Source organism: Euleptes europaea, chromosome 12 (genome assembly GCF_029931775.1).
Source record: "Euleptes europaea isolate rEulEur1 chromosome 12, rEulEur1.hap1, whole genome shotgun sequence".
NCBI classification, from domain to species: domain Eukaryota; kingdom Metazoa; phylum Chordata; class Lepidosauria; order Squamata; family Sphaerodactylidae; genus Euleptes; species Euleptes europaea.
In genome coordinates, this window is record NC_079323.1 from 30,442,470 (window position 1) to 30,458,548 (window position 16,079).

General features: G+C 43.1%; 1 protein-coding gene across 2 annotated transcripts in view; it reads left to right on the forward strand.

The window, feature by feature from the left end:
- LSAMP (limbic system associated membrane protein) overlaps window positions 1-16,079 on the forward strand; it is a 578,168-nt gene that overhangs the window by 510,638 nt on the left and 51,451 nt on the right. For both annotated transcript variants that reach the window (XM_056858454.1, XM_056858455.1), the window contains exon 4: window positions 11,255-11,389. In XM_056858454.1, the coding sequence (XP_056714432.1) occupies window positions 11,255-11,389 (135 nt within the window). The remainder of the gene's footprint in view (window positions 1-11,254; window positions 11,390-16,079) is intronic.

Genomic DNA, 16,079 nt, shown 5'->3' on the forward strand with positions numbered 1-16,079 from the left:
GTGGGGTTTGGGGAAGGGAGAGATTTCAATGCCATAGAGTCCAATTGCCAAAGCAGCCATTTTCTTCAGGTGAACTGATCTCTGTTGGCTAGAGATCAGTTGTAATAGCAGGAGATCTCCAGCTAGTACCTGGAGGTTAAGTAAAACCACAGCACCTAGCTCAAGGAAAATAATGTTTACTATGTGGTAAGTAATTCAAGGTACAGTCAAATCAAAAATCAAATATATCCAGAATAATTTTTGATTTTTGATTTGACTGTACCTTGAATTACTTACCACATAGTAAACATTATTTTCCTTGAGCTAGGTGCTGTGGTTTTACTTAACTAGTGTTTATTACAGCACACGTATCTATTGTTAAGTACCTGGAGGATGGCAACCCTAGGTATATTGCATTAGAGTCCACTCTCCAAAGCTGTCATTTCCTCAAGGGAACTGATCACTGTAGTCTGGAGATCGGTTGTAATTCCAGAAGATCCCCAGGCCCATATGGGCCACCCTGAGTGGGGGAACAACCATCAGGAAGCACCTGAGGGCCAAAACTGGTGTACAGGTCATGTGTGGTTTTACCATAGAGTTTCCAGTGGTTCCTAGAGTGGCACGGTATCACTTCTGTTTTTTTTCCCCTGGAAGTGATGTGATGCCATTGCACCAAGAGCTTTTTTTGCTTTATTTTTCTTCTGCCGGTCACCAGAGCAGTGGCAAGCAACGGAGCTGTGGGTGAGTACATGACAACCCTATTTTCCAGGCTTGTTGTTGAGTCCTAGTCTGCTCTTGTTGGGAGGTGTGGCACCACGACAAGCCACAGCTCAAGTAATGCAGGGGGAGTTGGGCAATGGTGGTGGCAGTTCCTCACAGTGTGTGTGTGGGCGGGGGGAGGAAGGTGGGAGGTAGCTTCTCCATAGCATGGCTCAATGAATTCATTTGGTTGTGGGACCAAAAATCCATATGTCATCCCTGCTTGTTTGTTGTGGGTGTATGTTAAGGAGAGACAAAACTGAATCTGCTTAGCTCAAGTAGTGGGTCAGGGGGCTTTTTATGCATTCTCCGTTTCCTGGCATCTATTTCTTGAGGGGGGGATTCAGTTCTGCCTGCGTTTTGGTCCCTCTAGTGGTCAATTCGATGTAACACCAGTTTTTATCAAGCACAAAAAAGCTGCTGATTTAAACTACAGGGAGAAACGCTTCATTTAACGCTTTGTGATGTCAAATCGACCATCAGAGGGAACAAAACACATGCAGAACTGACCCCTTCCCGAAGAAACAGGAAGTTAGATGTGAGGAAACTGAGGATACATAAAAGCCCATGTTTTTGTTACTCTTGTATTTCACCATAAGCAGAGGTGTAACTATGCTATGGCACCCAGCAACTTGCCCTTGTTTCTTCTTTCCTCCAGTCTGTTACCTCCACCTTTCTTTGTTTTGTTTTTTTCTGGCTTCCCTGATTCCCCTCTTGTTTCCTAGCTTCCCAGCCTCCTTCCTTGTTTCCCAGTTTCCCAGCTCCCTGTTACCTTCCAGCATGTTCCACCCTTTTGTTCATTTACCATCTGCCACTCTCTACTGATCTCTCCCTCACATGCAGATTCCCCATCCCCTGTAATATAAAACAAGTCTCTTCAACTGAGGGACAGATTTTTTAAAAATGCCAAGCTCCTGGAAATCTGTGGTGGGTGAAGAAGAAAAGACTGATCAGCGAAAGCTTCAAAGAATGCAAATGTGGGAGGGGGAAATCCCCAGCTGGAGGTAAAACAAGAAAATGATGTCAAAGAGTCCCTTTGCTATTTTTGTTGTTCTGAAGTAGCATCTCGGGGAATGCAAGGTGGCGAGCTGAGAACAGAGTTAGGTGAGCAAGACCTTAGACTGTACATGAAAAGTGCAGAGAGAACAAAACAAAACAAAAAAAAGCACCCTCTATGCAGCATTGTTGGCTGCCGCAGCAAACTTCAAATAGCATCTTTGGATTGGCAATCTTTTCATCCCTTTGCATCGCGTTTTAGGCAGAGGGTGCCCATCATGGTCCCAGAGCCCTTGGCCCCACATCTACAAAAGGATTTTGAAGAAAACAAACAAAGCAGCGGGAATTCTGCTATTTCCCCCCTCTTTTTCATACATAACCGTATCATTAGGTGCGGCTGAACTTTATCTTAGTTTAAGTACACAACAAGCAGACAGGACAAAGCATAGTGTACGACTGTACGTGAGAGAGAGGGCATTACATCTGTGTATAAGAAAGAGAGAGAAAGGAAGAGCAGTGTGCCTGAGAAAAGCATCATGTGTGTGAAAAAGAGGGGAGCATTGTGTTTGTAGGTGTGAGGGGAGGGGGCATGGTTATATGTCTCCTTGACGCATTTGATTGAAGTGAACATGAAATGGCTCTTCTATCTGTGGTCGATTCTCTTATCATTACCTGCAGATAAGGATACTACCTGTAGATTGCTCATCTTTAATTTGAAGTTAAGGGATTACTTTGATAACAAGCTGTGTTTACTTAGCACTTTGAAAGATCAGTACCTTGTAGGGACAGGCATAAGTGATAAAAAGCATGCATTAATATCACATTTTCCGTCACTGGGCACATTCACTAGGGCATTTATTTATGTGCATGTATAATATCTTAGATTCAGTGATGCCTCACATGTTAAAGCAAAGGATAGGTTCACATGTTTCCACCCTGGAGCAGTTGTGTGTCTAAAGCAGTCAATATAAATCCAGAGCACTGGCTAATGGTATGTATTCTAAGTGTTTTCAGATATCAAAATATTCTTTAAACATTGCAGAAAAGAATGTAGCTGACCCACATGGCGCTTGTGAGTTGGCTCTTAAGGAAAAGTGCAGGGAACTATGCAAATAGACTGGTTCAAGACTGCGTGTTACTGTGAATTGTGCAGCTCTTCTCTGTGGAAGTATTTGCAGATATTTTTGAGTCTTTCGACGAAGTGGATGTGTCTGTTAAAAAAGTGCAAGTTGTTTGTGTTTTTGTGTGTATTAAGAAAGGCTCCAAGTGACATAAGAAAGTGAAGTGTGTATGTATATACTATGCATATTTGACTTCCAGGGCATGTGACGAGGACAGAGTTCAAACTGTAATCCACAAACTGGAATGCATTATATATTGCTGGTAAAAAAAACAGTTACCTTTTCTCTCAGGATTCTCATGTAGTGACTTTCTTGGTCCTTTGCTGAATCTTATTAACTGTGTGGTAGGATTGCCACAAAATTCGGTATAGTTCGGATTCGGCAAAATTCAGCCCGTTTTGATTTGGGCACTGCTGAAGTCCGAACTCCCCCGCTTCGGATCCCTGAAATTCGGGCGAGATCCGGAGTTCAGGGGAAAATTCGGGCCCCCCGCGCGCCTTCAGGGGGCTTCCCTGAAGGCGCGGGGGGGGGGGGGAGGTAGAACAGATTTGTGCCGGCCGGGAGGCACATATCTATTCCACGCTCCCCCGCGCGCCTTCAGGGGAGTCCCCTGAAGGCGCGCGGGGGGGGGTTGGAATAGATCTGCGTGGGGGGGCAGAGGGGTTTAAAGACCCCCGCCCCACTTCCCGGGACTCCCGGGAAGAGGGGGGATGGGTTGTCAAGCCCCTCTGCGCTGTCTGCGCAGGCAGGGCAGAGGGGTTTAAAGACCCCCGCCCCTCTTCCCGGGATTCCCGGGGAGAGGGGGGATGGGTTGGCAAGCCCCTCTGCGCTGTCTGCACAGGCAGGGCAGAGGGCTCTAAAAAAAAAAAAACCCGGCCCTCTTCCCGGGACTCCCGGGAAGAGGGGCTGTGGGTTGTCAAGCCGGGAGGCACAGATCTATTTAAAGGGCCCCCCGCGCGCCTTCTGTTTAAAGGGCCCGAATTCACCGAATTTATTCGGGAACATCCTGAACTCGCCAAATTCGGTTCCCTGTTTTCCCCCCCCTTTTTTGAGTTTGGTTCAATCTGAACCGAAAAACCGCCGAATCGGGGGAAATTCGGCTGTTTTTCAGTTCGGGGCGAACTGAATCGACAGCCCTACAGAACATATCATTAGGAAAGCTGGATTAGATTTAGATGAAGGTGGGGTGAAAATTGGGGGGAGGAAAATTAACAATTTGAGATATGCCGATGATACTACATTACTGGCAGAAAATAGTGAAGACTTGAAACGATTACTGCTGAAAAGTCAAAGGAGAAAGTGCCAAAGCAGGACTACAGCCGAACATCAAGAAGACAAAAGTAATGACTACAGGAGAATTACTGAACTTTAATGTTGACAATGAGGAAACTGAAACTGTTCAAGACTTTCTATTCCTTGCCTCCATCATCAACCAAAAGGGAGACTGCAGCCAAGAAATCAAAAGGAGATTGAGACTGGGAAGGGCAGCCATGAAGGAGCTAGAAAAGATTCTTAAGTTGTAAGGATGTGTCACCGGCAACCAAGATCAAGTTAATTCATGCCATCATATTCCCTATTACTATGTATGGGTGTGAAAGCTGGACAATGAAGAAAGCTGATAGGAAGAAAGTAGATTCCTTTGAAATGTGGTGTTGGAGGAGAGTGTTACAGATACCCTGGATGGCCAAAAAACCAAATCAGTGGGTTATAGATAGGGTTGCCAGGTTCCTCTTATCAACCGGCGGGAGATTTTGGGGGCAGAGCCTGAAGAGGGCGAGGTTTGGGGAGGGGAGGGACTTCAATGCCATAGAGTTCAATTGCCAAAGCGGCCATTTTTCTCCAGGTGATCTGATCTCTATCGGCTGGAGATCAGTTGAATTAGCAGGAGATCTCCTGCTACTACCTGGCAGTTGGCAACCCTAGTTATCGATCAAATCAAGCCTGAACTGACCCCAGAAGCTAAAATGACTAAATGGACGCTATTGTACTTTTGTCCCATTATGAGAAGACAAGAGTCACTGTAAAAGACAGTCATGCTAGGAAAAGTTGAGGGCAGCAGGAAAAGAGGAAGACCCAAAAAGAGATGGATTGACTCTATAAAGGAAGCCACAGCCCTCAATTTGCAAGACCTGAGCAAGGCTGTTAAAGATAGGATGTTTTGGAGGTCATTGTTTCATAGAGTCACCATGAGATGGATGTGACTTAACGACACTTAACACACACACACAGCGTTGCCATCTATTTACTCTATTTGCTTGAAAGCAAGACTTGGTTTTTTTCTGCACGTATGCCTTTGAGAAAAAGAGAGGGATATCTTAAATCCCCATACAAGTTACATATGTACATACATAATGTTTTGTATATAACCTTCCTTTAAGGCGGATCATCTTCAGAGTTGCCAACTGACAGATGGGGTTTGGAATTCTCCCAGAATTACAGCTGATCTCAGAGCCTCCCCAGGCTCTGTTGCCAGATCCCCAGAAATTTCCCAGCATGGAGTTGGTAACCCTAGCAGTGTGGGATACTGCTAGAGGACCAGTATGTGTACTGCAGTGCCTCAAATACATTCTCCAAAATAAATGCCCTCTGAATGTGCCCTCAGTATGGACTACTTCAAGTGGGATATTGTTTAATTGCACCTACATTAATATGCACCCTGTCCTGGATGGCCCACGCTAGCCTGATCTCATCAGAGATCAGAAGTTAAACAGGGTTGACCCTGGTTAGCACTTGGACAGGAGACAACTGAGAAAGCCCAGGGTTGCTATGCAGAGGCAGACAATGACCCTAAGGGGCTGACTTTAGCTTGATGGCACTTTTGATGGTTTGATGGCACTTTTCACCACCAGATTATCATGTAGTTTTCATCCTTTCTGTTGAAAGTTACCACCAAGTGCAGTCACCTGGCACTCTTGCTCAAATGGTAGATTTACAGAGCAATCCTAAACAGAGTTTTACACCCTTCTAAACCCTAAGCCCATTGACTTCCATTGACTTAGAATGGTGTAACTCTGCATAGCATTGTGCTGTTAATCGTTCAGCCCAACACCTCGCTGCTGTGTTTCTTCAGCCTCCACAGCAAGATGCTTTATGCTGACCAAGATGGCAAAAGTATGGCTTGACTTTGCAACACCCAAGGGCGCCTGTGATCGCTATCAATCTAGGAGTCTCTGAAGAGTATAATCCCCAAAGTGAGAGGGACTGGCAAAGTGGTATAACCAGGATTTATGAGATGTCACGAAGAAAAGGTCAATTTTGTAAAGGTCAGCTGTATTTGTATGCTGGACTGTCTTGCCTTAGGACTATGGTGAAGGAACACCCATCACTTGGGAGACATAAAACTAAACTAAGAAAACATTTGGAGAATGCACAGTGGGGAAGCCATCTTGAGCTGTAACAATGGAGAATGCCAGCAAGCAGCTGGTACTCCCAACTTGCTTGTAAAATAATGTAAACCTAAGAGACTTTCTCTGGGAATTGTCCAAAATGTCCACCTTCTTCCATCTCCCTTTGCTGCTATAAAACAGATAGCAACAAACAAACTCCCTGCTGGTTCTTTTTCCTGAGCTTGACAATTTAATGCCTCCCTGCAGACAGACTCTGTTCTTCTTACCATTCATTTCCCTCTTCCTCAAAGATAGCCTCCGACCACTTTTAGACGTTTAGAGAGGAGCTAGCAAGAGCCACGTTATCTGCCTTCTGAAGAGAATTGGTGCAAATAACACTGAATCTCTGCGAAGAAGTCTAGGTACAATGCCCAACTGTGACTGTTTGTTCCTTATTACTGTGATATGGCACCACACTTTGGCGAATTTCAAAATAAAAAATAATTCTGCTGTTAGCAGACATTGCTGAAAAAAGGGCTCAGTCTGAATTGTTTGTTCATGACGGTATTCAGAGTATAGATCAAAGCTGTCGCCCCCTGAATAAATGCTGGTTTACTAAAATTATAAATGTATTTTACTTCCAATCTCTCCCCACGTCCCTCTTCTTCTGACTGCCTACCCTTTCCGTCTTAGCTTTTGAACCACTTTGAAGCACAGTTTTAAATTCTATGTTTGTACAACTCAGGACACACGGCAAGCGCTTTAGAAATAGAAGTATGGTAGGAACAACAAGCAGCAGCACTCGAGGGAATCAAAGTCAGCACTACATGAATCATTGAGGCCTAAGAACACCCCCCCCCCCTCAAACCCTGTTCTAATGATTCCCAAATCCCAGAACTGAATATGGTACAGGAAGGCCTGGACAGAGCTATGAAATTCTGTTTTGGAGAACAGTGGTGGGAGAATGTGTCATGTGTCTGTGCGTGCCTGATGTTCTTTTTCTGTGGGAGTGGGTGTTCAGTGGCTCGGGAGATGGGAAGATGACCTTTCTAGCAATCGCGATCACACCATTGTCTGGGAATGTCTACACCACTGAGAATCCAAGATAGCAAGTGGCTTCGTGAAAGGCAAGGAATCACGCTCACAGGTGCTTTCCTTTATATTTGACACAATGGGGAGTATTGTTGTTGCAAGATCCTCTTGGGCATCTATGCATTTCAACAGCCGCTGTGGGAGCTAGAATGTGTTTTAGCTTGAATGAACCCTAGTACGAATAGTATGATTACAAAGAAAGTGAATAAGCTAGAAAGCTAGAGTCATATGATGGCTAACACTGCAATCATATGCAGAGTTACTCACCCCAGCCAAAATTCATGGACTTAGACTGGAATAAATCTGCATAGGATTGAACCATAATAGACGGGCGGCCCGTTTCCGAAGGTGGGGTGGATCTATGGTGGCCGGGCGGGGTGCAGCCGTGCCGCCACCTCTGAGGCTTCCCAGATGCTGCAGAGGCAAAAAAGCCCTTTTTAAAACATTTAATATTAAAAGGGGGGGAATGCCCCATAGCAAGCAGCAAGGCTGCACCACCGAAAAAGGTGGCCCAGCCCTGCAACCACTCAAGGGGGTGTTTCCAGGGCAAAAGGGCTTGGAATGTCTCCCCTTGCCCATGTGGGCTTTCCCTTCTGGGAAAGCCCTGCTGGCACGGCTGCGCTGGCAGCAGGGGGCAGCGGTTCCCGGACACTGGCATGTTTGCCCCCATGCCGGCATAAGTGCCACCTTATTCTGTGATAAGGTGGCACCTATGCCAGTGCGAGGTCATGCTGGCTCCTAAGGAGCTTCGCCCCTCCCTTCAGGAATGGGCTCTAACCTTTGCACCAGCAAATCCCCAGTTCAAATATTGCATCTCTTTTGAACTCAAAACCTTGGGTAAGCTATCCCATCTCAGTTGTGCTCAGGGACCTACGTTATAGGGTTGCTGAGGGATTACTGAGTTAATGTGGCAGCGTGGTGTAGTGCTTAAGAGCAGTGGTTTGGAGTGGTGGAGTCTGATCTGGAGAACTGAGTTTGATTCCCCACTCCTCCACATGAGCGGCGGAGGCTAATCTGGTGAACTGGATTTGTTTTCCCACTCCTAAACACGAAGCCAGCTGGGTGACCTTGGACAAGTTACAGCTCTGTTAGAGCTCTCTCAGTCCCACCTACCTCACAGGGTGTCTGTTGTGGGGAGGGGAAGGGAAGGTGATTGTAAGCCGGTTTGAGTCTCCCTTAAGTGGTGGAGAAAGTTCGGCATATAAAAACCAATTCTTCTTCTTCATGTGAAATACTTGACATGATTACTATGATACAGCATGTGAAGCTCTCAAAAGTACACAGAGGCCATTGTTCTGTTGTTTATTACATTTCCCCAGTAGCCATTCACTCATTCCCGGTGTTTACTTTGAATCTGGAGCTACCACAGGGCTTTGATATATATATAATGAAAGGCTTTGGGCACTTCTCTTCCCACATTTGCTTTCTAGCATCCAAAGCTAAGGCATCCAAAGCTAAGCGTGCACATCTTTCCACTGTGATGTCTCATGCGCTGCATACAGATCTCACCATGCAGAGAGATGCACTTGCTCAGCTTGGACATGCAAAACAAGTGACGGAAGAGGAAACGCAGCCCACTTGCTCTTCCCACTACAGATGTCTGAAGCCACCCTCAGAGTACCAGCTGAAGGATTCTGCCTGTCTTACCAGAGAACTCCTTTTTCATGATTTCTCCAGCAATTCATCACAGTAATTCCTACACTATACTTGGACAGTGACTTTATCCCTTTGCATAGTAAACTACTCTGCCGCCACAAAGTGGAGGCAATATCCAGATGCCTGTTTGTTTTTTCTTTGCATCAATCCTGGCAGCTCTTGGAAATGGAAATGCCAGCCAATATATAATCCATCACTGGTTTGGAAGAAGATCAGACGATGTGCTTTGAGGACCCTTCAAATCCAGAAATATTTCTTCGGGTTTTTGGCTGCTGTTGCCCACCTCAAAAATGAAAAGGACCCTTTTGCTATAAACGGGCACTGTTCAGAACTGTTCTCATTGATTTTGAGGTTGTTGTTTTAAATTGCCTGATAGAAATGACAATATTCTGGTCAAAGATTAGTCATTTTCAAAATCCCCCTTTTGGCTAGGACCATTCATTCATCCTCTGCTACACTCTGCTAGTTTGAGCTGGCTAATGGTTTTTGGCTCGTATGCCACAGAACACCCATGCCAATAAATTGAATAGAAATTTCAGAGACAGCAGCACCACTGTAGGGAATCCAAGGGGAACAGAAGCTTTTAAGGATGGGTATTGCTGATACTACCATTGAGGCATTGTCTGCTAATGCCTGCATTCATTGAATAGGAAGCATCTAAATCTCTGTTTTTGGCTACAGCCACATATGGAGATCTAGATTTGTCTTACTGAAATTGCTGCATCAAGTGGACAGAAGTTTGCTGTGCAAAACCAAGAAATGCAAGGTTGTTAGTGTGGCCTTTTTTTTTTTTTTTTTTTTTTAATGATGTGGGACAACTACCTTTGCTTTATGACTTTTGTAGGACACATTTTGTAGATCTTTTTAATGTCCTTTTTTGTTTCTGCTCACATTGTTGAATGAGCAGGCTTATTTTTAATCTGAAATTGATGGCCTCATTCAGTGGTGGAAGCAGCTGCAAAGGAAACTTTGAAGACATTTGGGCCACATATACATCTTGCCCCATACATGTACATCATATATCCAAGTATCACTCCCTCTGCAAACCTGCAAAAAAAAAAACCTAGTTTGTGGGGCAGGTTTTTTTTTTTTTAAGGGAGGGACTAAAGTTTTTTTTTTTTAAGGGAGGGACTAAAAACCATCATTCAAAGGGACATCTGCACATGCACAGACATCATGAGCAAAAACCACTTGAGGGACCCTTGGTACTCTACTACCAAAAAAGGTCTATGACAAGAAAAAGTGTGTGTGGGGGGAAGGAAAGCTGATGAGGGAAAAGTGGGTGAAGCAAGTGGCTAGGCAAAGGAAAAACTGGGCAGGTAGTTGGGAAAGGGCATAGGGACAAAAAACGATTGGGATGATGGATGACTTGGGTAACAGGAAAGACTGGAGTGGAATAGGAGCAGAAGGAATACTGTCAAGTGGAGACAAGATAACAGGTTTGAAAGCAAACCAAAGGAAGGATGGACCTTGTCTCCCACAAGCCCTCACAAGTCCCCGTCTTGTAGCTCTCTAAGCCTGTAGCTTAGTGCAAATGACATGGAAAGTAGATACGCCAAATCCAAACACCACATTTTATCATAGAATTTGAGCATATTTTTATACAGCCACGACTCTCTCAGAACTTGCAATATAATTCGTAGGTCCAGAGAACTGGTCTGTCTTCTGATAAAAATTACTCTCCTGAAGAAAACTCTTAGCGTTAGGCATGTTAATTCTCTTCAAAAAATATTGGCTGGCCCCATTTTGTACCAGAAAGCTGTCTTTGTAAATATAACACAGCCTGTATGTGTCCAAATGCAAGACTTGTGCACATATTATGTTACTCCTGTTTGCAAGCCGTAATGTCAGATGTTGTGCCACAGTTACATGCAGCAGTTACTTCTTGGTTGGGCTTGACAACAACAGACACTCGTTCTGTCTGCTCTCGCACTTAAAAGTCTGGTCAGTCTCCACATCTGTAAATAGATTATTACAAAGCCATCAGAAATCTTTCATGCTCTTTCTAAAAGGAAACCAGTTCAGGAGGGGAAACCCAACACTATATGAAGGGCCCTCTGCTTATTTTATTGCCACACTGGCCTATTGAGGTAATTATATGTATTATGCTTGAACTATATCCTTCACACGTAACGTGAAGAAAAGGCTCTGTGTCACTCATCTGTCCTAGTTATTGAGACCATCAACTATTCTACAGAACTCTTTGTTTTACAGCTTCTCCATGCACAAACGCTCAGACATGCTGCGCAATGCAACGTCATCTGAACCAACTGAATTGGTTTTTTTGCACACAACTAACTGGATTGTATCTTTATCTCCTCCTAGCTAGAGAATTTGAAGGTGATGAAGAGTTCTTGGAGATCCTGGGAATAACGCGAGAGCAATCGGGCAAGTACGAGTGCAAAGCGGCAAATGAAGTTGCCACAGCAGATGTCAAACAAGTCCGAGTCACTGTGAATTGTGAGTATCTTTCTTACGAGATCAGCAAGGGGGAAAGGAAAGCTTAGTCCCCCCCCCAATTATACCCATAGTATTAGCAAGAAAGCAAAAACCCATCATTGCTGATTGAGAACAGGTTTGATGACTGATTTGCCTGTTGTTTTCTTTAAAAAGCCAGCATGGTGGGCAAAGATTGGACAATCTGATATGCAATCTCTGGTGAGCCATGAGCTTGCTTTGTGGCCATCTCATTGGGCTGCATCTTATGGGTGGAAGAGCCACACTCTGACGCAAGAGATTCTTCCTCTTGCATCAGGGGAAGGCACCCTGAGATAAAGAAAAGCACCAATGTTAGCAAAATGGTTTCCCAGGATCTAGCCCATCATTTCAGTTCCTTAGCTGTGAAATGGGAAACTGTGTTTACGTTAAGGTTACAACAGGAGTAGGTACAGGTTGTAAAGCAATTAATCCACTAAATAAATAGACAAACCTCACGTCATCCTTGACTATATGAGGCATGTCTTTTGCTAAAGTTAGCAGCAGCCTTAGTAGGCTTCACTTACCAATCTATGACAGACTGAGCAAGGCCAAGGATCTCACAAAAATCAAGATGTTCATTTAAAAAATAAAATAAATGTTGGCTATCCTGCCAGTAATTTTTTTTAAAATTTTATTAGAAAGAAAAAAAACAATGACAATAACAACTAAAAAAAGCAGAATTACTGAGTCTTTGTAATTTAAAATACTATATATATATATATATACACACACACACACATACACATACATACATACATATATATACACACACACACTATATATATATATATATATATATATATATATATATATATATATATATATATATAGTGTGTGTGTGTACACACACATAATAAAATAAGATAAAGTCTCCCATGCTACAGCTTATTTCTGTTTTCATATTCATCATTACGTCCTGACTGAGCACAACGCATTCTTCTTTCCCGCCCTTATTTATGAAATTCTCTATTTTACTTATTGTATGTGACCATACCGCATCCAATCTTATTGCATCTCTGTTTTTCTGATATGCTGTTAGCTTAATTAAAACATATATTTCTTTAACTTTAACCAGCCATTCCTCTACCTTTGGAGTTGATTTTTGTTTCCAGTGTCTGGCAAAGGTTGTTATAGGCACAGTTATCATATGTAACGCCATACAAAGTTGATCTTTAGCTAGATTAGGTACGAGATTTAACAAGAATATCTCGGGTTTTCATGGAATATCAACCTCCATTCGTTAGACATTTCACTATTTCAGACCAAAATGATACAGCTCTCTCACATTTCCACCACATGTGTATAAAATCTGCTTGTTTTCTATCACAGTACCAACAGCTGTCGTTTTCTGATTTATGGATTTTACTTAAGTGGGGTTATAAACCACATATATACCATCTTTATTAGATTTTCTCTCATTTGCATACTGACTGTAAAATCTAATCCCTTTGTGAAAATGTGTTCCCATTCTTGGTCACTTAACACTCTGTCTAAGTAAGTGTTCCATTTATCCCGATATCCCGTTGTTTGATTTAATTTATCTTTAAGTATAATTGTAAATATTTTTGAAGTTGAAGTTTTTTCTTGTAACATCAGCTTCTCAAACTCTGATTTATCTCTAATTTCAGATATGTCATTTTCTTTTAGGTTATTCCAATATTTTTTTAAAAAAATATTCTAAAAATGTAATATTAATGTCTTTTTATCTATAATTTTACATAAAGGTTCTAAATTATTATTTCTAATCCAATAATTACGTTCATTCTGTTTATCTATCTTTATTCTATGTGGTAATTGGAATTCTGGGTTCTCAGCTAAGAGATTCCTTAAAAAGGAATCATTGGGGAAATATCTGGAGTTAGTTTCTCTCTTAGCACATCCCATTGCTTTAGAATGGTATTAACCTGCCAGTAATTTCTGTCACCACCATTTTTGGAATATCTTCTTCCTCATGTGCAAAACGAAACATGCAAGTTACCCAGCCCCTGCCGCACGATGGATGTCCATATAGGACGCAGTGAAGCAAGCATCTTGGTACTGTCTTCAGTCCCAAATCCCATTTTTCAACATTCCAGCGACAGGTGCCTTGCTTAACTAGCTGCAGTTTATATCTGCGAGCATGGCTCTGTCCAATTAAAAGTCTGGATCTTTATCTACACAAGAAAATGGCACTTCACTGAATCATTATAGTGGAACATTCTTGAATGGCGTTTGCATTGTTTTAATGCAATCAGTGCTATTTTCCCATATGGGATAGCAGCTAATTTTGTTAAAATAAAGGCACAAAAAATTGTAATTGTGATTGCAGTCTTCTGAATGATCACATCTCTATGCAAATATATGCCCCATTTTCTCCTAATGGTCCTGGTTTTGCCAGTGGTTTGAGAGATGAAGTGCCCTTTCCCTTTAAATGGCCTCTGCCTAATGAGACCATTCTTTAAAAGCCCAACCTGTGTGTAGGCAAAACATATTTACCCTTCCATTGTAGGTGAGATGAAAGCCACAGGGAGTACAGCCTTATTCCCAAGATCAAAACTGCTAGATCCCATAATATTTGCATAATAGGTTGAGCAGTATACCTTAGCTCATTCTTGATTTTTCCATGAGGGACCTTTTTGTGCGTTTGTGTGTGTGTAAGCACAGACACAACTTACTGGATTTGAGTGATGAGTCTTGTAAAAGTTATGAGCTTTGACAGCCACTTTAGGTGTGTATCCATTCTTTTTAAATCTTGGGCCTGATTCAAAGAGTAACAATTGGTGGCTGCAGAAATCAGAATTCTCTGTGGCTTATAAATCTGCATTTATTGTCACTATCGGCTTTTAGTCACATATTTGCCACATGTTGACAAGGAAGGCTGCCGTGGCCCAAAAGAGGACAACAGCTGAGAATGACAGGAACAAAATGGGGGTGTCTCCTCTGGACGAACACGGGAGCATTCCTACACTTGAGTTCCTGCTTTCAGTTGTTGGCACTTGTGTCTTTATCCAGTCTTGACTTTCTCCTATTCTTATTCATGTTTTGCTTTTATTGTTTATGGGTTGCCAACCTCCAGGCAGTGGCTGGAGATCTCCCACTATTGCAACTGATCTCCTGGCAACAGAGATCACTTCACCTGGACAAAATGGGCCACTTTGCAAGGTGGATTCTATGGCATTATACCCCATTGAAGTCTCTCCTTTCCGCAAACCCTGCCCTCCTCAGGCTCCACTCCAATATCTCCAGGCATTTTCCTACCTGGAGTTGGCAACCCTATTTATATATCATTGTATTTTACAAGATGTAGGTAAAAGGGACAGTGGGAGATTATGTGTTCAGTTATATGAGGTTAAGCAATTTCAACTGAGACTGAAAATTAATAGGTCATTTGCCAATAGCTTCATGGAAGAGGTGCATTTTGAGGAGATATTTGAAGGAACAGGGAGTAGCAGAATCATAAAGGAGGGAGTTCTACGGAAGTGGATTGATGAGGACCAGAGGACAGAGCTGTTCAGGAAGACTTGAAGGTGACAGAGGATAATGGAGCTGGAGAAACAAAAGCCACAGACAAAAGGAAGTATCAGTATAGTGAACCAGAGAGAGAGATAAAGAGTGCAAAGCCATAGAAGGTTTTGAAGGTGAGGACAAACCTTTTCTGAGGGATCCAGGAGAGGAGAGGAAACCGGTCTAGGGATTAAAGGAAAGACATTTCATGGTCCAAGTGACATTAATTATTTTGGAGGCAGAAAGTGAAGTGTGACAGCTGTAGGCCAGAGTAGAGCAGGGTGTAGTGGTCAAGGCAAGAGATAACTGGAAAATGAACCATTGTTTACACCAAGGAAGTCGTGATGAAGACGCCTTTTCAGAGAATTGTAGACATAAAAAAATGTGATGTGGTGACAGAGTGAAAATACTGAACAAGAGAGAGAGCAATCAAAGACAAAGCTATAGCATTCTAGCTGAACAACGGGATGGGTGGCAATGGGTGGCAATGTTATTTCCACATACAACTGGACCACCATATGGAACTGTGCCGAATTTTCCCAGAGAAAGGCTGCCAGCAGGAGGGAAGAAGGGAAAGCTGAAGAACATAGGTTGGCTGGTTGGTGGTAAGGAGAGAAAGAATCAAGAAAAGGGGAGAGTTTATAGAGGCTTTCAGATAGCTCCGGGTTGGGAAATACTTGGAGATTTTGGGAGTGGAGACTGAGGAGGGGAGGGGAGGGACTTCAATGAGGGGAGGGACTTCAATGCCATAGAGTCCAATTGCCAGAGCCACCATTTTCTCCAGGGGAACTGATCTCTATAGGCTGGAGATCTCCAGCTAGTACCTGGAGGTTGGCAACCCTACTTTCAGAGAAGAGACAGAGAAAATAATGGGGAAAGGGGAAAGGAGAACCCCCCCACATGTCCTTGCAGGTCCCCCAGCTTGTTTATTTTCTTGAAAGGAAGTCTTATTTTTTTCCCCTATATACCTTCAAGAAAAACAGGGGCATCTTAAATTCCTGTACAAGGCACAGTAATTTTTGTATATGACCTTTCTTATTAGGGTTGTCAATGTCCAGGTAGAACATGGAGATCTCCTGGAATTACAACTGATCCCCAGCTTACAGAAGTCAGTTCCACTAATGAAGGCAGCTGCTTTGGAGGGTGGCCTCTGTGGCACTGTACTCTGCTGAGGTTCTTCTCCAAACCT